Here is a 21,891-nt window from a genome sequence, read left to right as displayed (position 1 = left end):
AATCTTAAAAAAAAAAATTTAAAAAAAGAGTAAAATCTTAAAAAAAAAAAAAATAAAAGCATGTGGAAAGGTATCTGTGCCTGAATCTTTGGGTTGCTCTGATGATGATTTTAGATTACTCTGGCTTATCTTTTCATAATACTTTTTCCTCTACTTAGGTGGCTTTGCAAAGGTCAAACTTGCCTGCCATATCCTCACTGGAGAAATGGTAGCTATAAAAATCATGGATAAAAATGCACTAGGGGTAAGTTTAAAATTATTTAAAAAATATGTATAAATCAGTTTTGTAAATTAAAATCTGAATTTGCTCAAATGTTCTGGTTACTACTTTTGTCTTTCTATAACTTTTTTTTTTAAAGATTTTTTTTTAATTTATTTGTTTGACAGATAGAGATCACAAGTAGGCAGAGAGAGAGAGGAGGAAGCAGGCTCTCTGGGGAGCAGAGAGCCCGATGCGGGGCCTGATCCCAGGACCCTGGAATCATGACCTGAGCCGAATGCAGAGGCTTAACCCACTGAGCCACCCAGGTGCCCCAGGACTGACATTTTGAAATAAAGTTACAGTTGATCCTGGTCAAGACCTGACAGGTCAAGACCTGTATGGTCCCACATAATTGGATGTTTTGCCACTGGACATTAAATTGAGCCTCTTTTTACAATAAAGTTTTACTTGATATTTCATAGATATCTAGATTTCTGTCTTTAATATGGAGTTGGCAATTTTTTCAGCTTAGCTCTTCCTCTTTCCAACTAACTTTTTGTTTTGAAAAATTTTAAGCCCATAGAAAAGGTAGACAATTGAGATAGTGAAGACCTGTGTGTCTTTCACCTATATCACCAGTTTTTAGCTCAACAGGCTTCTTAAGGAACACTACTAAGACTGAAAATGGTAGCACAGGCAGGTCTCTATTATTTTCCTTGTTCGGAATGCTAACCTTCTAAGGGAGTCTGAGATTGTTTTTATTTTTCTGGATGTTGTGCTATTGACCCACATCAAACTAGTCTTTCATAAAACCCTCAATGCTTTGTGTGTGTGTGTTTGTGTATGTGTATACATATAAATAATTTTTGTTATATTTTTCTGTGCTTTTGAACAGTTTGTTTTGAGGCTGTTGGTTGCTTTTGCTACTCAGTATTAAAGCTGTTAATTTTTTTTTTTTAATATTAAAGCTGTTGATATTAATGCTTGGTGTACTTCCCAAATAGGTTTATTGCTCATATAATATGTTTTGTCTCAGAATGATTTGCCCCGGGTCAAAACGGAGATTGAGGCGTTGAAGAATCTGAGACATCAGCATATATGTCAACTCTACCATGTGTTAGAGACAGCCAACAAAATATTCATGGTTCTTGAGGTTAGTAGTGTGATCTAGGGACCAAAAGATTTTTGATCACTGTCTTAGTCTGTTTGGGCTGCTGTAACAGATAGCACAGTCTGGGTAGTTTGTTTCTCAGAGTTCTGGAGGCTGGCAATTCCAAGATCAAGGTGCTGGCATGATCAGGTGATGGCCCTCTTCCTGATTCTAGGCTGGTGCCTTCTTACTATGTCCTTAACGGTAGAGGGGCCACGGGATCTCTCTGGAATCTCATTTATAAGAGAATCAATTCCATTCATGAGGGCTCCACTCTCATGTCCTAATCACTTCCCAAAGGCTCATCTCTTAGAACCATCATCTTTTGGGGGTTAGGATTTTGACATACCAATTTTGGAGGGAAATCAAATATTCAGACCATTTTCATTCACTTTGTCCATAGTTAAGGGAAAAGTGTGTTTCACCTAAAAGATTAAAATAAATTTTAAGCAGCTTACCTGTATGAGTTCTGTCTGTAACTATTTATTTATTTATTATTTAAAGATTAAAAAAAGTTATTTATTTGAGAGAGAGTGAGCGAGAGAGCACAAGCAGGGTGAAGGGCAGAGGGAGAAGCAGACTCCCTGCCAAGCAGGGAACCTGACATGGGACTCTATCCCAGCACTCTGGGATCATGACCTGAGCCAAAGGCAGATGCTTAACCGACTGAGCCACCCAGGTGCCCTGTCTATAACAATTTAGATTAAGTAAACATAAATAATAAGTTGGAGATTCATTGTAAGTTCACAGTTTCTAATACACTCCTGATGGGGTTAGGATTAATGAATGGATCATGTTAGAATTTGTTTCTAGAGGGAAGGATCCATTTCAGTTTTATATGGCATATTTATATGGCATATTAGTCTAGGGCTGCCATAGTAAAGTACCACAAAGTTTGTGGTTTAAAATGACAGAAATTTATTGCCTCATAGTTCTAGAAGCTGGAAGTCTGAAATCAAGGTGTGGGTAAGGTTGGTTTCTTCTGGACAATCTGTTCTGTGCTTCTTACCTAGCTTCTGATGGTTACTGACAATCTCTGGCATTCCTCCTTAGCTTGTACCACTCCAATCTCTGCCTCTGTCTCTAAATGGCGTTTTCTTATCTGTGTCTTTGTCCAGATTTCCCTCTACATGTAACAACACAGTCATTGGATTAGGGTTCATCCTGATTTAGTAGGACTTCGCTGGGACTTGATTACATCTACAAAACTAAGTAACGTTATGTTTATTGGTACCAGATGTTAGGACTTGCACGTATCTTTTTGGGGGACATAGTTCAACTCACAGCCTATAGGTGGGTTTCAATACATGTGTCATATGAATCAGACTCAAGTTTTAACTGACCTTTTGGGCCTGAAATGTCAAGTCTTTAGAATTTCCATCATTCATCTCTTGTTTCATTTTCTTTAATCTCAGCCAAATAATTTGTAACTGCATATCATTTTATAGCTCTATTTCAAAAGCACATTTTTTTTTGTTTTAAAGATTTTATTTATTCATTTGACACAGAGAGATCACAATAGGCATAGAGGCAGGCAGAGAGAAGGGGGGAAGCAGCTCCCCACCGAGCCCAATGCAGGGCTTGATCCCAGGACCCTGAGATCATGACCTGAGCCAGAGGCAAAGGCTTTAACCCACTGAGCCACCCAGGCTCCCCTCAAAAGCACATTTTAAAATTCATAATGTTGGGGCACTTGGATGGCTTCGTTTGTTAAGCAACCAACTCTTGATTTCTGCTCAGGTCATTATCTTGGGGTCCTGGGAGGAGCCCTACATCAGGCTTTGCATTCTGCAGGGAGTCTCCTTAAGGATTCTCTCTCTCTCCTTCTCTGTGTTTCCCTCCGCTTGCACGCTTTCTCTCTTAAGAAATAAATAAATTTAAAAAGATGGGAATGGGTTTTAGTACTCTACTATAGAAATATAAAGCCCCGAATGGACTTAAAGAATCACAGGCGTTGGGGTGCCTGGGTGTCTCAGTCAGTTGAGTGTCTGATTCTTGGTTTCGGCTCAGGTTATGATATCAGGGTCTTTGGATGGAGCCCTGCATTGGGCTCACATTTAGTAGGGGAATCTGCTGGAGATTCTCTCTCTTCCACTTTTGTGCTCTCACTCTCTTGAATAAATATATCTTTTAAAAAAAAAATATCCGTGTTTGTTGGTTCTGCTCCTACTTACTGGTCATAAAACTGCTTGAGTCCATTAGCTATTGATCTCTTTCCTGGAGTAATTATTAACTTGTTTGATCCCAGAGGATATTTTTTAATATGCCTCATGTGTTTTCCTTCCCTTTAAGTTGAATTTAATAATATCTTTGAGTTAAGTAAAATTTTTTGTTTTAATTCCCCTGAAGTGATTTTTCTAGGTAGTAACAATATCTGTGTGTCTCTGTTGTTACTGAAGTATTGCCCCGGAGGAGAGCTGTTTGACTACATAATTTCCCAGGATCGCCTGTCCGAGGAGGAGACCCGAGTTGTCTTCCGTCAGATAGTTTCTGCGGTCGCTTACGTGCATAGCGAGGGCTATGCTCATAGAGACCTCAAACCAGTAAGTGACTGTCACACATGCTCTCAATGTTGAGAATTCAACACCATTTACTGGTAGTTACTAGTTGTCCAAGCATTCTTTCTGTTTATAATCTATCTTGGCTTCTTTTTTTCTTCTACTCATAATGTGAACACTTTTTTTTCCTTTTTTTCTTTTTTGTGCTGGTAGGCTTTTTTGGATGTACTTGATTATTGGCATTCTATATATTTGTTTGCTGTGGGCAACATTATGAATGTCTTTGTAATCAGCTGGGGAATATAAACCTCAGGATTTTATCTCTCAGAAAGAGGAGTTTTGAGTATTTTCTTCAAGAAAATTATCATTGAATATTTTCCCTTCAGTACTCTTTTCCTAACCCCATCTTTTTTAAATTTTAAGTCCATTTTGCATCAGAAGGGAACAGTTCAATGGAATGAAGAGACTCTAATTTTCAGAAACAGAATAAAAATGTGAATACTCTTAAGTCTGCAAGCTCTGACTAATATGAACGATGGTGAATTTATGTTACTTGATATTAGGGTCAGGGACCTAGAATTGGTTGGCAAAATACGGCAATGCTACTATCCTTTTTCTCTGTTTATACCCCAGTCCTTTGATTTGAGTTCATTCTTTTGGTTTAGCACACACTCTGTTTGCTTGTAGTTGAACTTCAGAGCACCAAGGAGAAAATGGTTTATGTTAAAGTGTCTTGAGGGGAAGCAGGATCATTATTAACATTCCTCCTCTTTCCCCTTCTATACTTCTTTTCATTTCATTTCATTCTTTTTTAATGATTTTCATTCTATTGTTCCCAGACTGTTTAATATAAACAATCTTAAATCTTATTTATTGGTTTTGCTGCTGCCTGGACAACATCACACAGAACCTCTAGCGGCAGGGTCTGCAGGCAGAAATGTAACTGTGACAAAGGGTTTTAGAAGAAATGCTTATCATATGGAAGCAGAAGTCTGCATTACATTTCCTGAATTTGGAAAAATGCAAAATATGTGTAACTTCCTTATTGAAAAGCTAGGTAGCTCTGCTGTCATCAGCCAACTCCAATTCTGTTATACTCCAAGTTCTGTTGAGAATCTCAGATGGCAAGACTGTCTTGTTGTGAATGTGTGGTGCAAAGCTCAAGAAGTCTATAATCTTGTTGGCCAAACTCATCAAAGAAGAAACAAAAGAATGGGAAGGCTAAATAGATGATCCCCAGTTGTCCAGACTCTCAAGTTCATTAACTGCACAACAAAAAACCACAAGTGCAATAATATATGCTGCTTCAAAATATTTATAACTCTTGAAGTAAAGGGGAAAGAGAAGAAAAAAAAAACTCTGAAATTCCAGCCAAAATGTATTGCTTTTGCATCTTTTTGTTTGTTTTTACACTTTTTAAAAAAAAAGATTTTATTTATTCATTTCACAGACAGAGATCACAAGTAGGCAGAGAGAGAGGGGGAAGCAGGCTCCCTGCTGAGCAGAGAGCCCAATGCAGGGCTCGATCTCAGGACCCTGGGATCATGACCCAAGCCAAAGACAGAGGCTTTAACCCACTGAGCCACCCAGGCACCCCCTGTTTTTATACTTTTATAGTGTTTGCTTTTGTCCTAAATATATATACTATACATATGTAAAGGGTTTCTCCCCCTAAAATCTGTCAGTCCTTGCATAAGTTCCCCCAGAACACCTAAATTTCCTTTCTATTTTTTAAAAGCCTACTATGGGAAATACTCTGGAAATAAATGTCTTATATGTAAAAGAAAAGCATATATGTTTAAAAATTGTTTTTAGAAATGGCTAGAGGTAGGATGTGATATAAGGAAGTCAATACACAGTTAACGAAAATATCTTTGTTATCCCAGGAAAATTTGTTGTTTGATGAATATCATAAAGTAAAGCTGATTGACTTTGGTCTCTGTGCGAAACCCAAGGTAAGTACAGAAATCAAAACACATTTATTTCCTTTGTAAATGCACCTTTTAGTATGTTATCTTGCAGTGACTCCCACTTAGATTTTATTGAGCCTAGTAGCATCCATTAAGAACGTTAAATTTCATCCCTTTTAGAAGTTCTCTAGATGATTCTTGTATGTAGCCAAGATTGAGAACCACCGCTCTAGGTGTGGGGTTGGTCCACTGAAGACCCAGTGGGTATGCTCTGAATTTGTAGTGCCAAGGTAACATGAGGTCATTATAACGTGAATTCTGAATTGATCATGTTTTGCAGTTTGAGTATGTTGCCACTAGATGATGCTTTTGTTCATTTAAATAGGAGTTTTGGGAATTTAGTGCAGGTCTTTTTTTTAATCCAAGTGGTTTTATAACTAACAGTTACATTTTGAGAGACAGTCCCCTTTTTTAATAAAAGAAGAAGAAAGAAGTCCATATGCACTTTTAAATTTATCCTGTTATATGTTTCCTTAATTTGCACTCCACAGTTAAATACTGGTGTTCTCCAGTGTATCTTCTCTTTGAGGTGACTTTGAACTTCCCAGCTGTGCTATCTGCAGAGCTTCTGTGTGGCTGCCTGTTGGAGGCTTCCTCCTGAGTTCTCTAATGATGGCACTCACGGTCTCTAAAATGAGCTGTCTACACTCATTAAGAGTGTTGAAATCGCAGACCTGTCTCAGCCCTTTGCAGTCCCATGATTATTTCCTGCCCCCGTCAGAATGAGCTAAATGCAAAGGGAAGCAGATTTTGCCCCTTCAGCTGAATGTTTGATTCTTTCTGATTTTCCTCTCCTTCCCTTGGCTCTTCAGAGATTGTCAATGGAGCCTTGTGTCTGGGATTCAAATGCTATAAGGCATTTTTTTGATCGGCAGCCATATAAAGATAAAACATACTTTAAGCAGATAAACTGGTTTAAGTCATGTTCTCCATAGGAGGCAGTGGAAAAGGTTTGTGACAGACTCCATTAGCTTTTATTTATGGCTGCCACAGATTCGACCCACACAGACACCATCTAAAAAAAGCAGGCTTGGCTGAGAGAGGATTGCCTCCGCTTTCTGCTGAGGAGTTCACTTCTGGGCATGTTGTTGCAGTTGTAAATGAAATTTCGCAATCTCCCAAGTCGTTTGCAAGTTGTAAGAGTATACAAGCATTGGGTGGTTGTATCATTTCCATTCTGTCTTGATATTCTGAGGGAGAGCAGAGGATGTTGGGCAGATCCCTCATTTTCACAGTTCTGGAAGTTCAGGCTGTGATCTGTGTTAAAACTGGGTCTAGAACACAGGCTCCTGAGATGCTGTTTTGTGCAGCAGGTCCCTCCCTCCCCTCTCAGAGAAGCCAAGCTTCTGTATTTGTAAAGATTTGGTATTTGAATTAGGGTCCAGGAAAAAAATAGCCCCTTTTCTTTGAGTACTTGGGGGATGGGAAGACACTGAGTGCTTGGGTGTCTGGTAAGCCGATTAGTATGTGAGTAGACGTCTAGGAAAGTATGAACCTGACTTAACTGAACTAAGGGGAAAAGGATTTTGTTCATGCTGGGTTGCAGTGATGCTGCAAATCCCAAAAGGAGGGAACTACATGTGTTTGCATGCGTATGGGCAGAGTATTGAGTTGGCCGCAGAGTCTCTTCGGGGTAATCCTTCATCTAGCTTCTCTTTGGTTGTGCCAAAAGAATGTTTATCATGGTTTTGATTTTGTAAGGCCTGTAACTAATGAGTCTTTCGTTTTTTCTTATTGGCAGGGTAATAAGGATTACCATTTGCAGACATGCTGTGGGAGTCTTGCTTATGCAGCACCTGAATTAATACAAGGCAAATCCTATCTGGGGTCAGAGGTACTCATTCACTGATTAACTCAGTATATAACCAATATATATTTATTGGTGATTTCTAAGTGAGCCAGGCATTGTGCATTGGGGATATTACAATAAGGTAAGAAATAATCTTGTTCTTCAAAGGGTTCAATTTATTCAGAGAGTAAGATATAAAGTAACACATAAAATGAATAACTTGCAATAAATATAATAAGACATAGTATACTTATGAAGCAGGGATGCATTTCTGGTGTCCTTGTTGTGCTTGTTTTTGTGTTAAACAGTACCATAGTTTAGAGTGGTTAGTCCAGCCAGGAAGAGCACAGGGCCACAAGAGCAGAGCTCTTGATGCTGGCTAGCTCTGAGAAAACTTGCACTTTGTTCATAGCCAACTATCTGAGGCCTACAGTCCTGTGTAGGAGGCCCAAGCTCAAAAGGCCTGGGAATTGCTTTTTTACTTACTATTTGCTACTACAAGCTAGTCAGCCCTTTCCAGTGTCTGGAATACTAATTTTGCTGATATTAATATCATAAGGCAAACAAGGTTTAGGTATCAAAAGCTCAGGAAATGCTGGATTGAACAGTTTTCTTTAGTTCAGGACATCGCCAAATCTTTTATTTTATTTTACTTTATTTATTTATTTTTAAAAAATTTTTAAAATTTAAAAATTTTTTATTTTTTTAAAAGATTTTATCTATTTATTTGACAGATCAGAAGTAGGCAGAGTGGCAGGCAGAGAGAGAGGGGAAAGCAAGGCTCCCTGCTGAGCAGAGAGCCTGATGCGGGGCTCGATCCCAGGATCCTGGGATCATGACCTGAGCTGAAGGCAGAGGCTTTAACCCACTGAGCCACCCAGGCACCTCTATTTTACTTTATTTTTAAGATTTTATTTTCGAGAAAGACAGCAGAGAGAACAAGTAGGGAGGGGGGAGTGGGCGGAGGGAGAAGCAATGAGGGACCCAGTCCCAGGATCCTGGGATCATGACATGAGCCAAAGGCAGATGCTTAACTGACTGAGCCACCCAGAGGCCCCTGGACATCTCCAAATCTTTAATATGTTCTTGTACAATGTTGTCCTTTGGGGAACATCACAGAGAACAGCAGGTCTTGATTTGCCTTGCCTACGGAGTCCCCTTTTTATGTGGAATGTCTTTTGGAGCTAGTGTTATGTCAGAGAAACTTTGACATATGTCCATTAACTTTATTTATAACAAGAGAAGACGGGAACTGACTTGTTTTGGTGACTTTTAGTTGGATATAATTTCACAGTTAGGAATAGTTGCAGATAGGGAATGAGGAACTTCTGTATATGTTTAGTTATATTCACAGTTGTTTACATTTTTCCCTATTTGCTTGATCATTCTCTATGTTTGTATATATGTCTATTCTTTCTTGAACCAATTGAGAGTAAGTGTTAGACCTTATACCCTTTTATCATTATGTACTGCATATATTTCCTAAAAGCGAGGACCTTCTCTTTTATACCCATACTTTAGTTCTCAAAATCAGGGAATTTAACATCGATACAACTTATTTAATCCATAATTCATATTTCCATGCTGCTAATCATATCACTAATGTCCTTAGCTATATTTTCCCTCTGGTCCAGGATTGAGTTGAGGATCATGTAATGCATTTAGTTGTTATGTTTCTTTGGTCTTCTTTAACCTGGAAGAGTTCTTTACCCTTTCTCCATCTTTGACCTTGATGTTTTTGAGGAAGCTCGTTATTTTGTAGAAAGTCTCTCAATTTGAGTTTGTGTGAAGTTTATGGTTAGATTCAAGTTAGCATTTTTGGCAGATACAGCACAAAGGGGATGTTGTGGTTTTCTCAGTGAGTTGTAGGGAAAGGAACAAACTTTCACTGACCATTTAACATGACCATTTAGCATGATTTAGCATTTAACTAACCATTTAGCATGATTTTAGAATCATGCTAGGTCATTTTCTTTTTCAGTTGTAAAATTTTACCATCTTAACTTTTTTTTTCTTAAACCATTTTAACCATTTTTAAGTGTACAGTTCAGTAGTGTTAGGTTCATATCGTTGTGCAAATAATCTCCAGAGCTCTTTCCATTTTGCAAAATGAAACTCTATATCCATTAAATAATTACTCTCTATTCATCCCTTCTTCCATTGCTGGCAGCCACCCTTTTACTTTCTGTGTGAATGTGACTATTCTAGGTACCTTATAAAGTGGGGGCATACAATATTTGTCTTTTCATGACTGACTTATTTCACTTAGCATAATGTCTTCAAGGCTTATCCATGTTGTAGCATGTGCCAGAATTTTTTCCTTTTTGGGGGGGGCCTAGGTGTCTCAGTTGGTCCATCCCTGGATGAATGAATAAACAAAATGGGGTATATATACACAATGGTATATTATTCAAACTTAAAAAGGAAAAAAAAATCTTTTTTGGGGGGGGGCGCCTGGGTGGCTCAGTGGGTTAAGCCTCTGCCTTCCGCTCAGGTCATGATCCCAGGGTCCTGGGATTGAGCCCCACATCAGGCTCTCTGCTCAGTAGGGAGCCTTGCTTTCCCCTCTCTCTCTGCCTGCCCCTCTGCCGACTTGTGCTGTCTGTCTATCAAATAAATAAAATCTTTAAAAAAAAAAAAAAGATTTTTTTTTTTTTTAAAGATTTTATTTTTTTGTTTGAGAGAGAGAGTGAGCGAGCAAAAGAGCAAGAGCAGGGAGTAGGGAAAGGGACAAGCAGACTTCCCTCTGCACGGGGAGCCCACCATGGGACTCAATTCTGAGACCCTGAGATCATGACCTGAGCTGAAGTCAGATGCTTAACTGACCACCCAGATGCCCTAGTAACTCTATTTTTAATTTTTTGAGAAACTGCCATACTGTTTTCCATAGTGGCAGCAACATTTTACATTCCTACAACAGTCTACAGGGTTCCTTATACAAGATATTTTTTATAATTGTCATTTATATCCACAGAGATCCTAGGGCACCTGGGTGGCATAGTCGCTCGAGCTTCCTACTCTTGGTTTGAACTTAGATCATGATCTCTCTGTAGTCTGACCCAACCCTGCATCTGGGCTCTGCACTCAGTGAGGAGTCTACTTCACATTCTTCCTCCCTCTCCCTCCCCCACTCTGTTCCTCCCACTCACCTGCAGGGCACTTGTCCTCTCTCTCTCTCAAACAAATAAATACAAAAAATTAAAAATAAATAAATTCTTTATGTCCACAAAAATCCTTTGGAGTGAATACCACTATTCATTTCATTAAGTTAAGATAAAGAAGTTGAAGAAATTGAGGCTCAGAAATTAAGTGCCTCTTCGGGGTCACATAGTTGGTAACTACAGGTCAACATTTGAACAGAGCGAGGCTGTACTGTGTACCCCTACTTTCTCTTTTTTATTATATAATAATTTTCTTAAAGATTTTATTTATTTATTTGAGAGAGAGAGAGGGAGAGAGAGTGAGCACGAGTCAGGGGCAGAGGCAGAGGGAGTGGGAGAGGGAGAAGCAGATTCCCCACTGAGCAGAGAGCCTTAATTCGGGGCTCGATCCCAGGACCCTGAGATCATGACTTGAGCCAAAGACAGCCGCTTAACCGACTGAGCCACCCAGGCCCTCCATAATAGTTTTCTTGAATAGACGTTTTTTTTTTTACATTTTTAAAAAAAGATTTTATTTACTTATTTGAAAGAGATCACAATTAGGCAGAGAGGCAGGCAGAGAAAGAGGGGGAAGCAGGCTCACCACTGAGCAGAGAGCCTAATGCCCTGCTTGATCCCAGGACCTTGATATCATGACCTGAGCCAAAGGCAGAGACTTAACCCTCTGAGCCACCCAGGTGCCCTTTTTTCTACATTTAAAACAAGTTTTAATTCCAGTATAGTTAACATATGGCGTTATATTAATTTCAGGTGTCCAGTATAGTGACTCAGTAATACATTACTCAGTGCTCATCATGATAAGTGTACTCTTTAATCCCTTCACCTATTTCACCCATCCTTCCACTCACCACCCTGTATTTTTCCACTGTTCCGTCTAGTCTCCTAGGGGGAGCGGTAATTATATGCCTAATGCTCACAAGATTCTTAGAGAACTGGTGGTGAGACCCTGCTGGTTTGAATGCATATGAGATTTTCCTATGGGATCTTCAGGTGTTTTCTTGTCTATTTTAATTTAATTTAATTTAATTTTGGAGAGAGAACGAGGAAAAGCAGATTGGGGGAGGGGCAGAGGGGGAGGTAGAGAGAAAATCTAAAGCAGGCTGCATGCCTGCATGTGAGGCTCATTCTCTCACCTGGAGATTGTGACCTTAGAGGAGAATAGGTCAGTTAACTGACTGAGCTACCCAGGCACCTCTCTTGTTCATTTTAGTTTGACTTTCTATCCTTCTAGGAGAGTGTCCCAAGGAATTGTATGAGGCACTTGTTAAAAAATGTAGAGCTCAGTCCTGTATGCTTAACAGATTTTGATTGTTTTCTTTTTTCCTTTTTCTTTTTTTAAAAACGATTTTATTTATTTATTTGAGAGAGAGAGAATGGGAGAGAGAGAGAGCACGAGATGGGGGAGGGTCAGAGAGAGAAGTCAACTTTGCGTTGAGCAGGGAACCTGCTGTAGGACTGGATCCTGGGTCTCCAGGATCATGACCTGAGCCACCCAGGTGCCCTGGTTCTGTTTTCTAAGGCGGGGCTAAAAAAAAAAAAAAGAATAAGGAAAAGAATCTTCATTCTAAAATAAGTACGTTAGGTAGTTCTGTTGTTCATGGTCCAGATCATGCTTTAAGGAATGTCCCATATCTCTAATAAATATCTCTAATTGCTTCAGTGATTTCTCACAGGAAATGGTTTCAAACCCCTCCTCCCTCTGATCATCATCATCGTTATTATTTTTTTCTTATTCGGCAATTGGTAGCGTATGGATTTGCTTGCATTTGCTTTGGCTTATAATTTTACTTGATTAATTTATTCTCATATCCAGTTCAAAACAGCGCAGGAAAGGTGTTTGGATGAGTTAACTGAGGAATACTTTTTCTGTTGTTTTTCTCTCTAGTAGGCTTTGGTAGATTTCTAAGAGGTTGTTGATTTTCTTTATCTTTTTATGTGACCTCAGACATAATCTCTGTTGACCTCTTCTTATAAGATTTGATGAAGCCATGCTAGCCCACTTCTTCCTGTGCAGTCTGTTTGCTTTGAATTTAGCACCCTGATCAGGAGTGCTATGCTATCAAGGCTTAATTTATGGGTTAATTATTTCACATCTCTGAGGCATAAATTGTTAATTTCTGACCTCTTGCAACTTGGAAGAAGAAATCAGGTGTTTGCCTGAAAGTAAATTATTTACTTGGGACATTTTAATAATTTCATATGATTTGGTGGACAGGACTGGGTTAGATTTGGGTTACTTAGTATGGGCACTACCTAGATGTGATGCTGCTTGAGTTATTTTAACGGTTTCTCTCCTCTGCCCAACACTTCCTGCTTTTAAAAAAAAAAAATGCTTGGGGTGCCTGGGTGGCTCAGTTGGTTAAGCAACTGCCTTCGGCTCAGGTCATGATCCCAGGGTCCTGGGATTGAGCCCCACATCGGGTTCCCTGCTCCGTGGGGAGCCTGCTTCTCTCTCTCCCTCTGCTGCTCTGCCTGCTTGTGCTCTCTTGCTCTCTCTGTCAAATAAATAAATAAATTTTTTAAAAAAATGCTGCCCTTTTTACCTCTTAAAATTTTCCTAAGGCTCAAGTGAGGGTGGGAGCTGTGACTTGTCCTCAGCCAACAGTGGCGTCATTATGGACTAAGGCCAAATACCGCTTGAGTAAGTAGGTAGTGCTTAGGACTCAGAGGACACACGGTTATCTTATGTAAAGGTTAAGCTTCTTTCTGGGATTTTGAGATTTGTAGGGGTGTTTGTGCTGGCAGGCTAATTTCTAGCATCTGTATTTGAGAAGTCAATTGCTGAACTTTATTAAGGTTTCTTTACATAGAGAGGACTTTACAGCACAGTTTAGTCACATTTGCAGATTGTTAGAAGTAAATTTTAAGACTTGTTTTGACATCCTCGTGCATGTTTATATAATCCTCACCTGTAATAAGCCCTCAATAGCACTATAGAATTGTCTTCCCGAATCAGAGGCTGGCTCTGTCTCCTTCCTTATCATGTCCTATCCAGCCCAGCCAACTGGGAATTATTTTCTCTTAAGTGTTAGAATCCAACATTGGAAGAAAGCGCATGAACTGAGTCAGGAGACCCAGCTGGGTGGCCTGCCATTGACTGGGTAACTTCAAACAAGCCTTCCTTTCTGACCTCTAGCTTCCCTGTCTGTGGAAGCAGCAGGCTGAATTGGATGGTCTCTGTGCTCTTTTTCAGTTCTCTAAGATTCTGTGATTTTTGTTAAGTGTACTGCCCTTCTGTAATATGCTCTAAATGTTTTTTTAAATTATTTTTTTCTCCTCAGGCAGACGTTTGGAGTATGGGCATACTCTTATATGTACTTATGTGTGGCTTTCTACCATTCGATGATGATAATGTCATGGCTTTGTACAAGAAGATTATGGTGAGTATGACAAGGCATAGGATTTCAGTGTAAAAGTTCTGTACTGCATACTATTTGCTTCTATCCATAAAAGTACAAAAACAGGTAAAAGTAATGTGTGCTGTTAGAAGACAAGATGGGGGTTATGGTTTGGAGGAAGGAATGAATGGAAGAGGGGTCAGGGGTTTCTGTTGTGTTTCTTTTCTTTTTAAGATTTTATTTATTTACTTGACGAGAAAGATCACTAGTAGGCAGAGAGGCAGGCAGAGAGAGAGGGGGAAGCAGGCTCCCCACCGAGCAGAAAGCTCGATGTGGGACTCGATCCCAGGACCCTGAGATCATGACCTGAGCCAAAGGCAGAGGCTTGACCCACTGATCCACCCAGGCACCCCTCTGTTGTGTTTCTTGATCTGGGTGCTGGTTATACTTGTGTATTCAGTTTTTGAAAACTTGTCCAGGTGTGCCCTCATAATATGTATACTGTTCTGTGTGTATATTATACTGCTTCAGTAAGTAGCTCAATGAGACAAAAACAAAAGTAAGATGATTTTTCTGCTAACAGTTTTTATTTTGTATCCCGAAATAATACTTTAGTAATTTACTGGGTTAAATCACATTCTTCTATTGAATTCTGACAAAATAAGAGAAACGGTTTCTTTTTGAAGGTAACATTTGGCTTTAAGGTATAATAGAACTATAGTTAAGAGTACTGTTAGCTTTGTTAAAATCGTTATCTATCAGAGACAGGAAGTAAATTTGTGGTTGTGGGTGTTGTGGATGGAGTAGCAGTGGGGGAGTAACTGCTAATGATATAGGGTTTATTTTGGGGGGCTGAGAGCATTCTGGAATTACACAGTGGCAATGATCGCATAGCTTTGTGAATATACTAAAAATTATTGAACTGAACACTTTGAAAGGGTGATAAGTTATGTGAATTATAGTCAATTAAAAAAATCCTCAAAATCATGTATAGCAAGGAAAACAGTAAAATTCTTTTCAACGATTTCATGTTCAAAGCAAGCTAACACAAGAAGATATGTAAAGAGGAAGAAAGAACACCATTTTGTGCCCCTAGCAAACCAGGGTCAGACCAGCGGAGCAGCTTCTCTCCACAAAGTTTGAATTCAGTTCTGTTGAACAAGTATTTCCAAAGGTCGTCTTTGTATGAGATATTGGAAGGCATGAACAGGGATCTGTAAAACTTGATCATCGTCCATTTCATTCTTGTTGGAGACAGATACAAGACTATCTTAAAAGAGTGAAGGGTCAGGGATGCCATATTATAACAGAGATATAAATGAGGCTAATACAGGAATGGGTAAGGCGTGTGGGAGAACATGTTCTAGGAAGTGAGGTTTGAGTAGGGCTTTCAAAAAAGGGTGGAAGTACTTCAGAAAAGGATGTGGGAGAGAGCATGCTGATGGAGTAGACAGTATGAGCAAAGACAGAAGATTGGAGAAGCATGAGGGAAAACTGTCTGACGTTTTCTGTGGCTGGACCACTGGGTTTCCAGCACCCTTTAGGGAGGGAGACTACCAAATCAACTCTCGTTCTTTGGATGTGTTACACCAAATGGAAGTGGGAATTCCGGTTGGCTCATTTCTTGCCCTATAGAACAAGTTTAAGGGCACTGAGTTCAATCTTCAGTTTTTAAATTTATTTGACTTATTATTTCCTATATCCCATCCTGGAAAAGCCTTTAAAATCCATGCCAGAATGACAAAGAATAGTTTTGGGAAGAGATGGAATGGTGGTAGTTCCAACTCTTTGAAGGCTAAGGAGCTCTGATGGATGCTCGGTTCACGGTAGCTGTTAGCACTGCTTTGGGGAATTGTGTGGACACGTGCTTCTCCTTGGGAAGGGGAGAATGATGGGGCAGTAGCTGGCAGCCGGCTTCCTGGGACTAGTAGCTAACAGCCTGTATTTATTTCTTTCCCTTCTCCAGAAGCCTTCTTTCGGCTTTATAGGATAGTAGCGGTTGCTTTGGCTCTGGTGGCTCATGGTGGCCACAGTTCCTGACTACATAGAACCATAGCCTACTCTGCTCCCAGCAGCATACGAGAGTAGTGGTTGGATCGCTTTATTGCTTCAGCTTTGCTTAGAACAGAAATGGAGTGGGTTGGAGACTGGTCTTTGGGCAGCTCAGCAACAATTATCTAGCTATGCTTTTAAAAAAAAGAATTAGGTTGGGCTCTTCAATATTCTTTTTTTTTTTTTTAAAGATTTTATTTATTTATTTGACAGAGAGAGGTCACAAGCAGGCAGAGAGGCAGGCAGAGAGAAGGGGGGAAGCAGGCTCCCTACTGAGCAGAAAGCCCGATGCAAGGCTCGATCCCAGGACCCTGAGATCATGAACTGAGCTGAAGGCAGAGGCGTAGCCCACTGAGCCACCCAGGCACCCCAATAATTCACTCTTTTTGCTGCTCTTTTCTTTAAAGTAGTAGAGCTATGTTTCTTGTTCTGAAAATAATTTTAGTACTGTAACTACTAGTATATTTTACCTCACTCTTTTTTTTGGAATTCCATGCCAAAGAAACTGACAAACATATTTCTCCTAGATGAACTAGAATTGGATCTATTTGGTGGTATAGCATTAAATCTTATATACCGTTAAAATTCTAGAAAGACAGTGTGGGAACACATAATCCTAGAAAGTCACTGTTGGAAAGGATCTTATAAATTATGTTTTCTTACTTCTGCTTCTTGTTTCATATTTAAATCTTGACTAAAACTTCTTCTGCCTTGGCTGTCGATGTAATTTCTCTGCATATTAGCATCATTTGGAGTACTTTGAAATATATTGGGTCTGGCCCCCAGAGCAATTAAATAAGAATCTCCATGGTTTTTTTTTTTTTTTTTAAGATTTTATTTATTTGACAGAGAGATCACAAGTAGGCAGAGAGGCAGGCAGAGAGAGAGGGGGAAGGAAGCAGGCTCCCCGCAGAGCAGAGAGCCCAACGTGGGGCTCGATCCCAGGACCCTGAGACCATGACCTGAGCCAAAGGCAGAGGCTTAACCCACTGAGCCACCCAGGCACCCCTCCATGGTATTTTTAAAATCCAAGATCTCTGCTTCTGTCTGTGGACAGAATATGGCAAATTACTGAGCCTTTTTGAGTCTTAGTTTCTTCCTATAGAAAATGGATGGAATGATAGTTTTTATAGTCTAGGGTTGTTTGGATTAAATGCATTAAGCTATGCACAGCATTCAGAGTAGTGCTTGATAAATGTTCACCCTTATCCATATACATGTCCAACTATTTTGTCCAGGACTTAAAATTTGTTCAGATATTAGTATGTACTTTTTTTTTCTTAAACTGTTTTATTTGTTTGTTTGTTTTTGGTTTTAAGATTTTACTAGTCCCATAAAGTCTTTTTTAAAAATCTTATTTATTTATTTATTTATTTATTTTGAAAAGATATTTATTTATTTATTTGACAGACAGAGATCACAAGTAGGCAGAGAGGCAGGCAGAGAGAGAGGGGGAAGCAGGCTCCCTGCTGAGCAGAGAGCCCGATGCGGGGCTCGATCCCAGGACCCTGAGATCGTGACCTGAGCCGAAGGCAGAGGCTTTAACCCACTGAGCCACCCAGGCGCCCCTTATTTATTTATTTGACAGAGATCACAAGTAGGCAGAGAGGCGGGGAGAGAGAGAGGAAGGGAAGCAGGCTCCCTGCTGAGCAGAGAGCCCGATGCGGGGCTCGATCCCAGGACCCCGGGATCATGACCAGAGCCGAAGGCAGAGGCTTCAACCCACTGAGCCACCCAGGCACCCCGACTAGTCCCATAAAGTTAATTGAGGGGTATTTTTCCTATTATTGTTTCGTTAAACTGAACCCCTTTTATCTCAAATGAGTTTCAGTTCAGTTTTTAACACAAAGAATGTGCCCATTTTGTCTAATTTCTCAGAGTTAATTCATATAAGATTATTTATCAGTGGCAAAGTATATATCAGATTTTTATGTACCTTTTTAAAATTTTGCTTATATAAGGAATTTTATAATGTATCTATTTATGCTATTCCCTTTCCAGTTTTTTCACATGAATGGAATTTCCTGAAGTTATGGCTATGCTAGGGGCAAAAGCAACTGTCAGTGTAACAAGAGCTAGAATTGACATTGTTTTGTGAAGATGGAGACTTCTGAGGATTATTGACTTCTTGATGATAAGTACAGGAATCATAGTAAGACATTATGCCAGAAAAGATCATTATAATAATTTTATCCAGGGGGGTGCCTGGGTGGCTCAGTGGATTAAAGCCTCTGCCTTTGGCTCAGGTCATAGTCCTGGGGTCCTGGGATCAAGCCCCGCATCGGGCTCTCTGCTCAGCAGGGAGCCTGCTTCCCCCTCTAGCTCTCTGCCTGCCTCTCTGCCTACTTGTGATCTCTCTCTCTCTCTCTCTGTCAAATAAATAAATAAAAATCTTTAAAAAAATTTTTTTTATCCAGGAAAAGTTTTGAATATTTACCTTGGCCATGCAAAGGCTCAGTAAAGATGTCTGACTTTGGACAGTCTAATTTCTATATACCCCATGGATATCCACCTAGTAAAACAAAATGAGATACTGTATGCATTTACCAACTATAAACTTTCATTTTAGAATAATTATATTTCTTTTTTATAATGATGATTAGACAGGCTGTAATCTTTGATTTGCAATGTTAAAATGTAATCCACATGTAAGAAGACTGCTTGGCAGATGGGCATGCATTCAGCTATTCCAAGTTATATCAAGGCAGTAGGGACAAGTTAAGCAGAAGGGGTAGATGGACCAAGGATTGAGGTCAGGATATATTGTTGTCTTATCCTATTGGAAATAGTAGTTGATCTATCATGGAATTGTTCCTACCAAGTCTGACTATTGAGTTAGAAGCGTGATGCACAGGTGTGTGAATAGCTCCAAATCTGTGCTGATCTGTGCTGTAGCTTAACTTACTCCTTTCTAGAGTGCCAAAGGCAAAGAAAGGTTGAACTTCAGTCAGTCTTTTTGCCCAGGTGATATAGAGGTTGGCAAACTGTGACCTACCAGCCAAATCTGGCCCACCACCTGTTCGTTTAAATAAAATTTTATTGGAATATAGCCATAGCTGTTTGTTTACATATTGTCTGTGGCTGCTTTTGCACAATAGTTGGTGGAATTGAGTAGTTGTGACAGAGATTGTATGGCCCACAAAACCAGAACTATTTACTATCTGTTCCTTTTCAGAAAAAATTTGCTGACTCCTGGCTTAGTGTTTGTGATCTGTAGTAGAATGGTCCTCCCTAGAGCCTGCCTACTCCCTTTCTAGAATATTGGTCTAAAATGCTTAGGCTTGTAGTTTATCAAGAAATTAACATTCAGTTAATTGTTTTTATAATGAAAAACAAAGAATGTATGTTAGGTAAAAAGCTAAAACATTACTAAGGAGTATATATTAAAAAAACCAACCCAAAACAAAAAAACTTCCCATTCGCTTAGGCCTCTATTTTCTACCACAGAGACAACTATTTAGAGATTTCTTTTATACATTTGTAGGAATTAGCTGTACTTATACAAACTTTTATATATCTGTATATATCCTTTGGGATTGTATAATCCACATAGTGAATGGACCTTGCCCCCTTCTTTCTTCCTTTTTATTTTATTTTTAAATATTTGTTTATTTTAGTGAGAGAGCGAGCAGGGGCAGGCAGAGGGAGAGGGAGAATCTCAAGCAGACTCTGCACCAAGCACGGAGCCTGATATGGGGCTCGATCAGGATCCATTCAATCCTGAGATCATGACCTGAGATGAAACTAAAAGTCTGATGCCTAGATGATTGAACCACCCAGGTGAACCCCCGACTTTTAAAATCTATTTATTTATTTATTTATAAAGATTTTACTTATTTATTTGAGAGAGAGACACACACAGATATAGTGAGAGACAGAGAAAGCAGGATCAGAGAGGAGAGGGATAAACAGGCTCCTGCTGAGCAAGGAGCCTGACGTGGGACTCAGATTTCAGGACCTTGGGATCATGACCTGAGCTGAAGGCAGATGCTAACTGACTGAGGCACACAGATGCCCCTCCTTTTTAAATTTAACGCTTTACTTTGAAGATTGTTTCATATTTGTACTATGTATAGGTTTTCATTGTTTTTTTAATGGCTGTGTAGTATTCATTATGAAATTTCTGATTCTAAGTTTAGGTACATCATTTTTAAAAATTAATTTTTACACAATTACATAAGCAGTGCATAAAAATATTTTCTGTATCAAGAATTAAAACATTACAGATAACTGAAGTTCTCTTGACCTCTCACATAGGTAATTACTATTATCACTTTGGTTCTTTTGGAACTTTAATTTGTATTTCTAGTATTTTGTATTTTTTCTTAACATAAATGGTACCATACTAATATAATCCTGTATTTGTCTTTATTCAACAGTATGTACCATTGTACATATAACATTAACTCATTTTTACAAATAGTTTGTCTAGCCATTTTCTTATTGAATATTTTAGGTTATTTTCTAATTACTACCATTCATTGAGTATTTACTATGAGCCAAGTGTTGTCTATGCATTCTACATGGATTAACTCATGTAATCCACACGATAGTCCACTGAGGTAGGTACTGTTATCATACCCTTTTTTGTTTTTTTTCTAAAGATTTTATTTATTTATTTGATAGAGAGAGAGATCACAAATAGGCAGAGAGATAGACAGAGAGAGAGATGAGGAGAAGCAGGCTCCCTGCTGAGCAGAGAGCCCAATGCGGGACTCGATCCCAGGCCCCTGGGATCATGACCCGAGCCGAAGGCAGAGGCTTAACCCACTGAGCCACCCAGGCGCCCCTATCATACCCTTTTTTAAAGATGAGGAAAGTGAAGCAGAGAGCAGGAAAATAGTTGCTTGAAGCTATTCGGCCAATTATTGATAGAACTGGGATTTGAATTCAGGTGGTCTGCATCCAGAGGCTTATTCCTCTGGATGCCAGGTATATCCTATGACATGGTTATTCCATCTCGTAGAGCATCCCAAGGAAATTAACTTTTGTCCTGTGTGTTAAAATATATATATTTTAGGATTTTATTTATTTATTTGTCAGAGAGAGCACAGCAGTGGGGGAGGGGAAGAGGGAGAAGCAGGCTCCCCGCTGAGTAAGGAACCTAATGTGGGACTTGATCCCAGGATGCTGGGATCATGACCTGAGCTGAAGGCAGCTGCTTAATCAACTGAGACACCAGATATCCCTATATATTTTAGTTTTTTTCTTCATGCTTTTTTCTAGTATCATTAGCTTTTTTTATTTTGGGGGGAAGGCGGAGATATTATTAAGTAACCTACACCCAACATGGGGCTCGAATTCACAGCCCCAAGTGTGAGGAGTTGCACATTCCACCGATGAGCCAGGTTGGCCCCTAATAATTTTAAATTTTTTAAATACTAATTTTTTGGTCTACCAGAAATTAGTATTGGTATAAGAAGTAATAGAGACTCAGTTTTTTTCTTTTTCAGCCCAATTTTTAAAAAATATTTTATTTGTTTATTGACAGATCACAGGTAGGCAGAGAGGCAGGCAGAGAGAGCAGGGGAAGCAGACTTCCTGCTGAGCAGAGAGCCCGATTCGGGGCTCGATCCCAGGACCCTGAGATCATGACCTGAGCTGAAGGCAGAGGCAACCCATTGAGCCACCCAGGTGCCCCTTCAGCCTAATTTTTATTTTATTTTATTTATTTTTTTTTTTTTAAAGATTTATTTATTTATTTGACAGAGACTACAAGTAGGCAGAGAGG

The 21,891-nt window shown here is 39.4% G+C and overlaps 1 protein-coding gene and 1 pseudogene across 1 annotated transcript in view; both read left to right on the top strand.

Moving 5' to 3' along the window:
- MELK (maternal embryonic leucine zipper kinase) overlaps nt 1-21,891 on the top strand; it is a 99,966-nt gene that overhangs the window by 11,328 nt on the left and 66,747 nt on the right. Inside the window, exons 3-8 of the mRNA XM_059142699.1 lie at nt 159-244; nt 1,239-1,355; nt 3,752-3,895; nt 5,737-5,805; nt 7,562-7,654; nt 14,052-14,150. Coding sequence (XP_058998682.1) covers nt 159-244; nt 1,239-1,355; nt 3,752-3,895; nt 5,737-5,805; nt 7,562-7,654; nt 14,052-14,150 — 608 coding nt within the window. The remainder of the gene's footprint in view (nt 1-158; nt 245-1,238; nt 1,356-3,751; nt 3,896-5,736; nt 5,806-7,561; nt 7,655-14,051; nt 14,151-21,891) is intronic.
- LOC131812952 (interleukin-1 receptor-associated kinase 1-binding protein 1-like) lies at nt 4,734-5,546 on the top strand (annotated as a pseudogene).

This window comes from Mustela lutreola, chromosome 12 (genome assembly GCF_030435805.1).
Source record: "Mustela lutreola isolate mMusLut2 chromosome 12, mMusLut2.pri, whole genome shotgun sequence".
NCBI lineage: Eukaryota > Metazoa > Chordata > Mammalia > Carnivora > Mustelidae > Mustela > Mustela lutreola.
The sequence above is the reverse complement of the archived record's forward strand: the minus strand, read 5'-3'. Positions and strand labels throughout refer to the sequence as shown.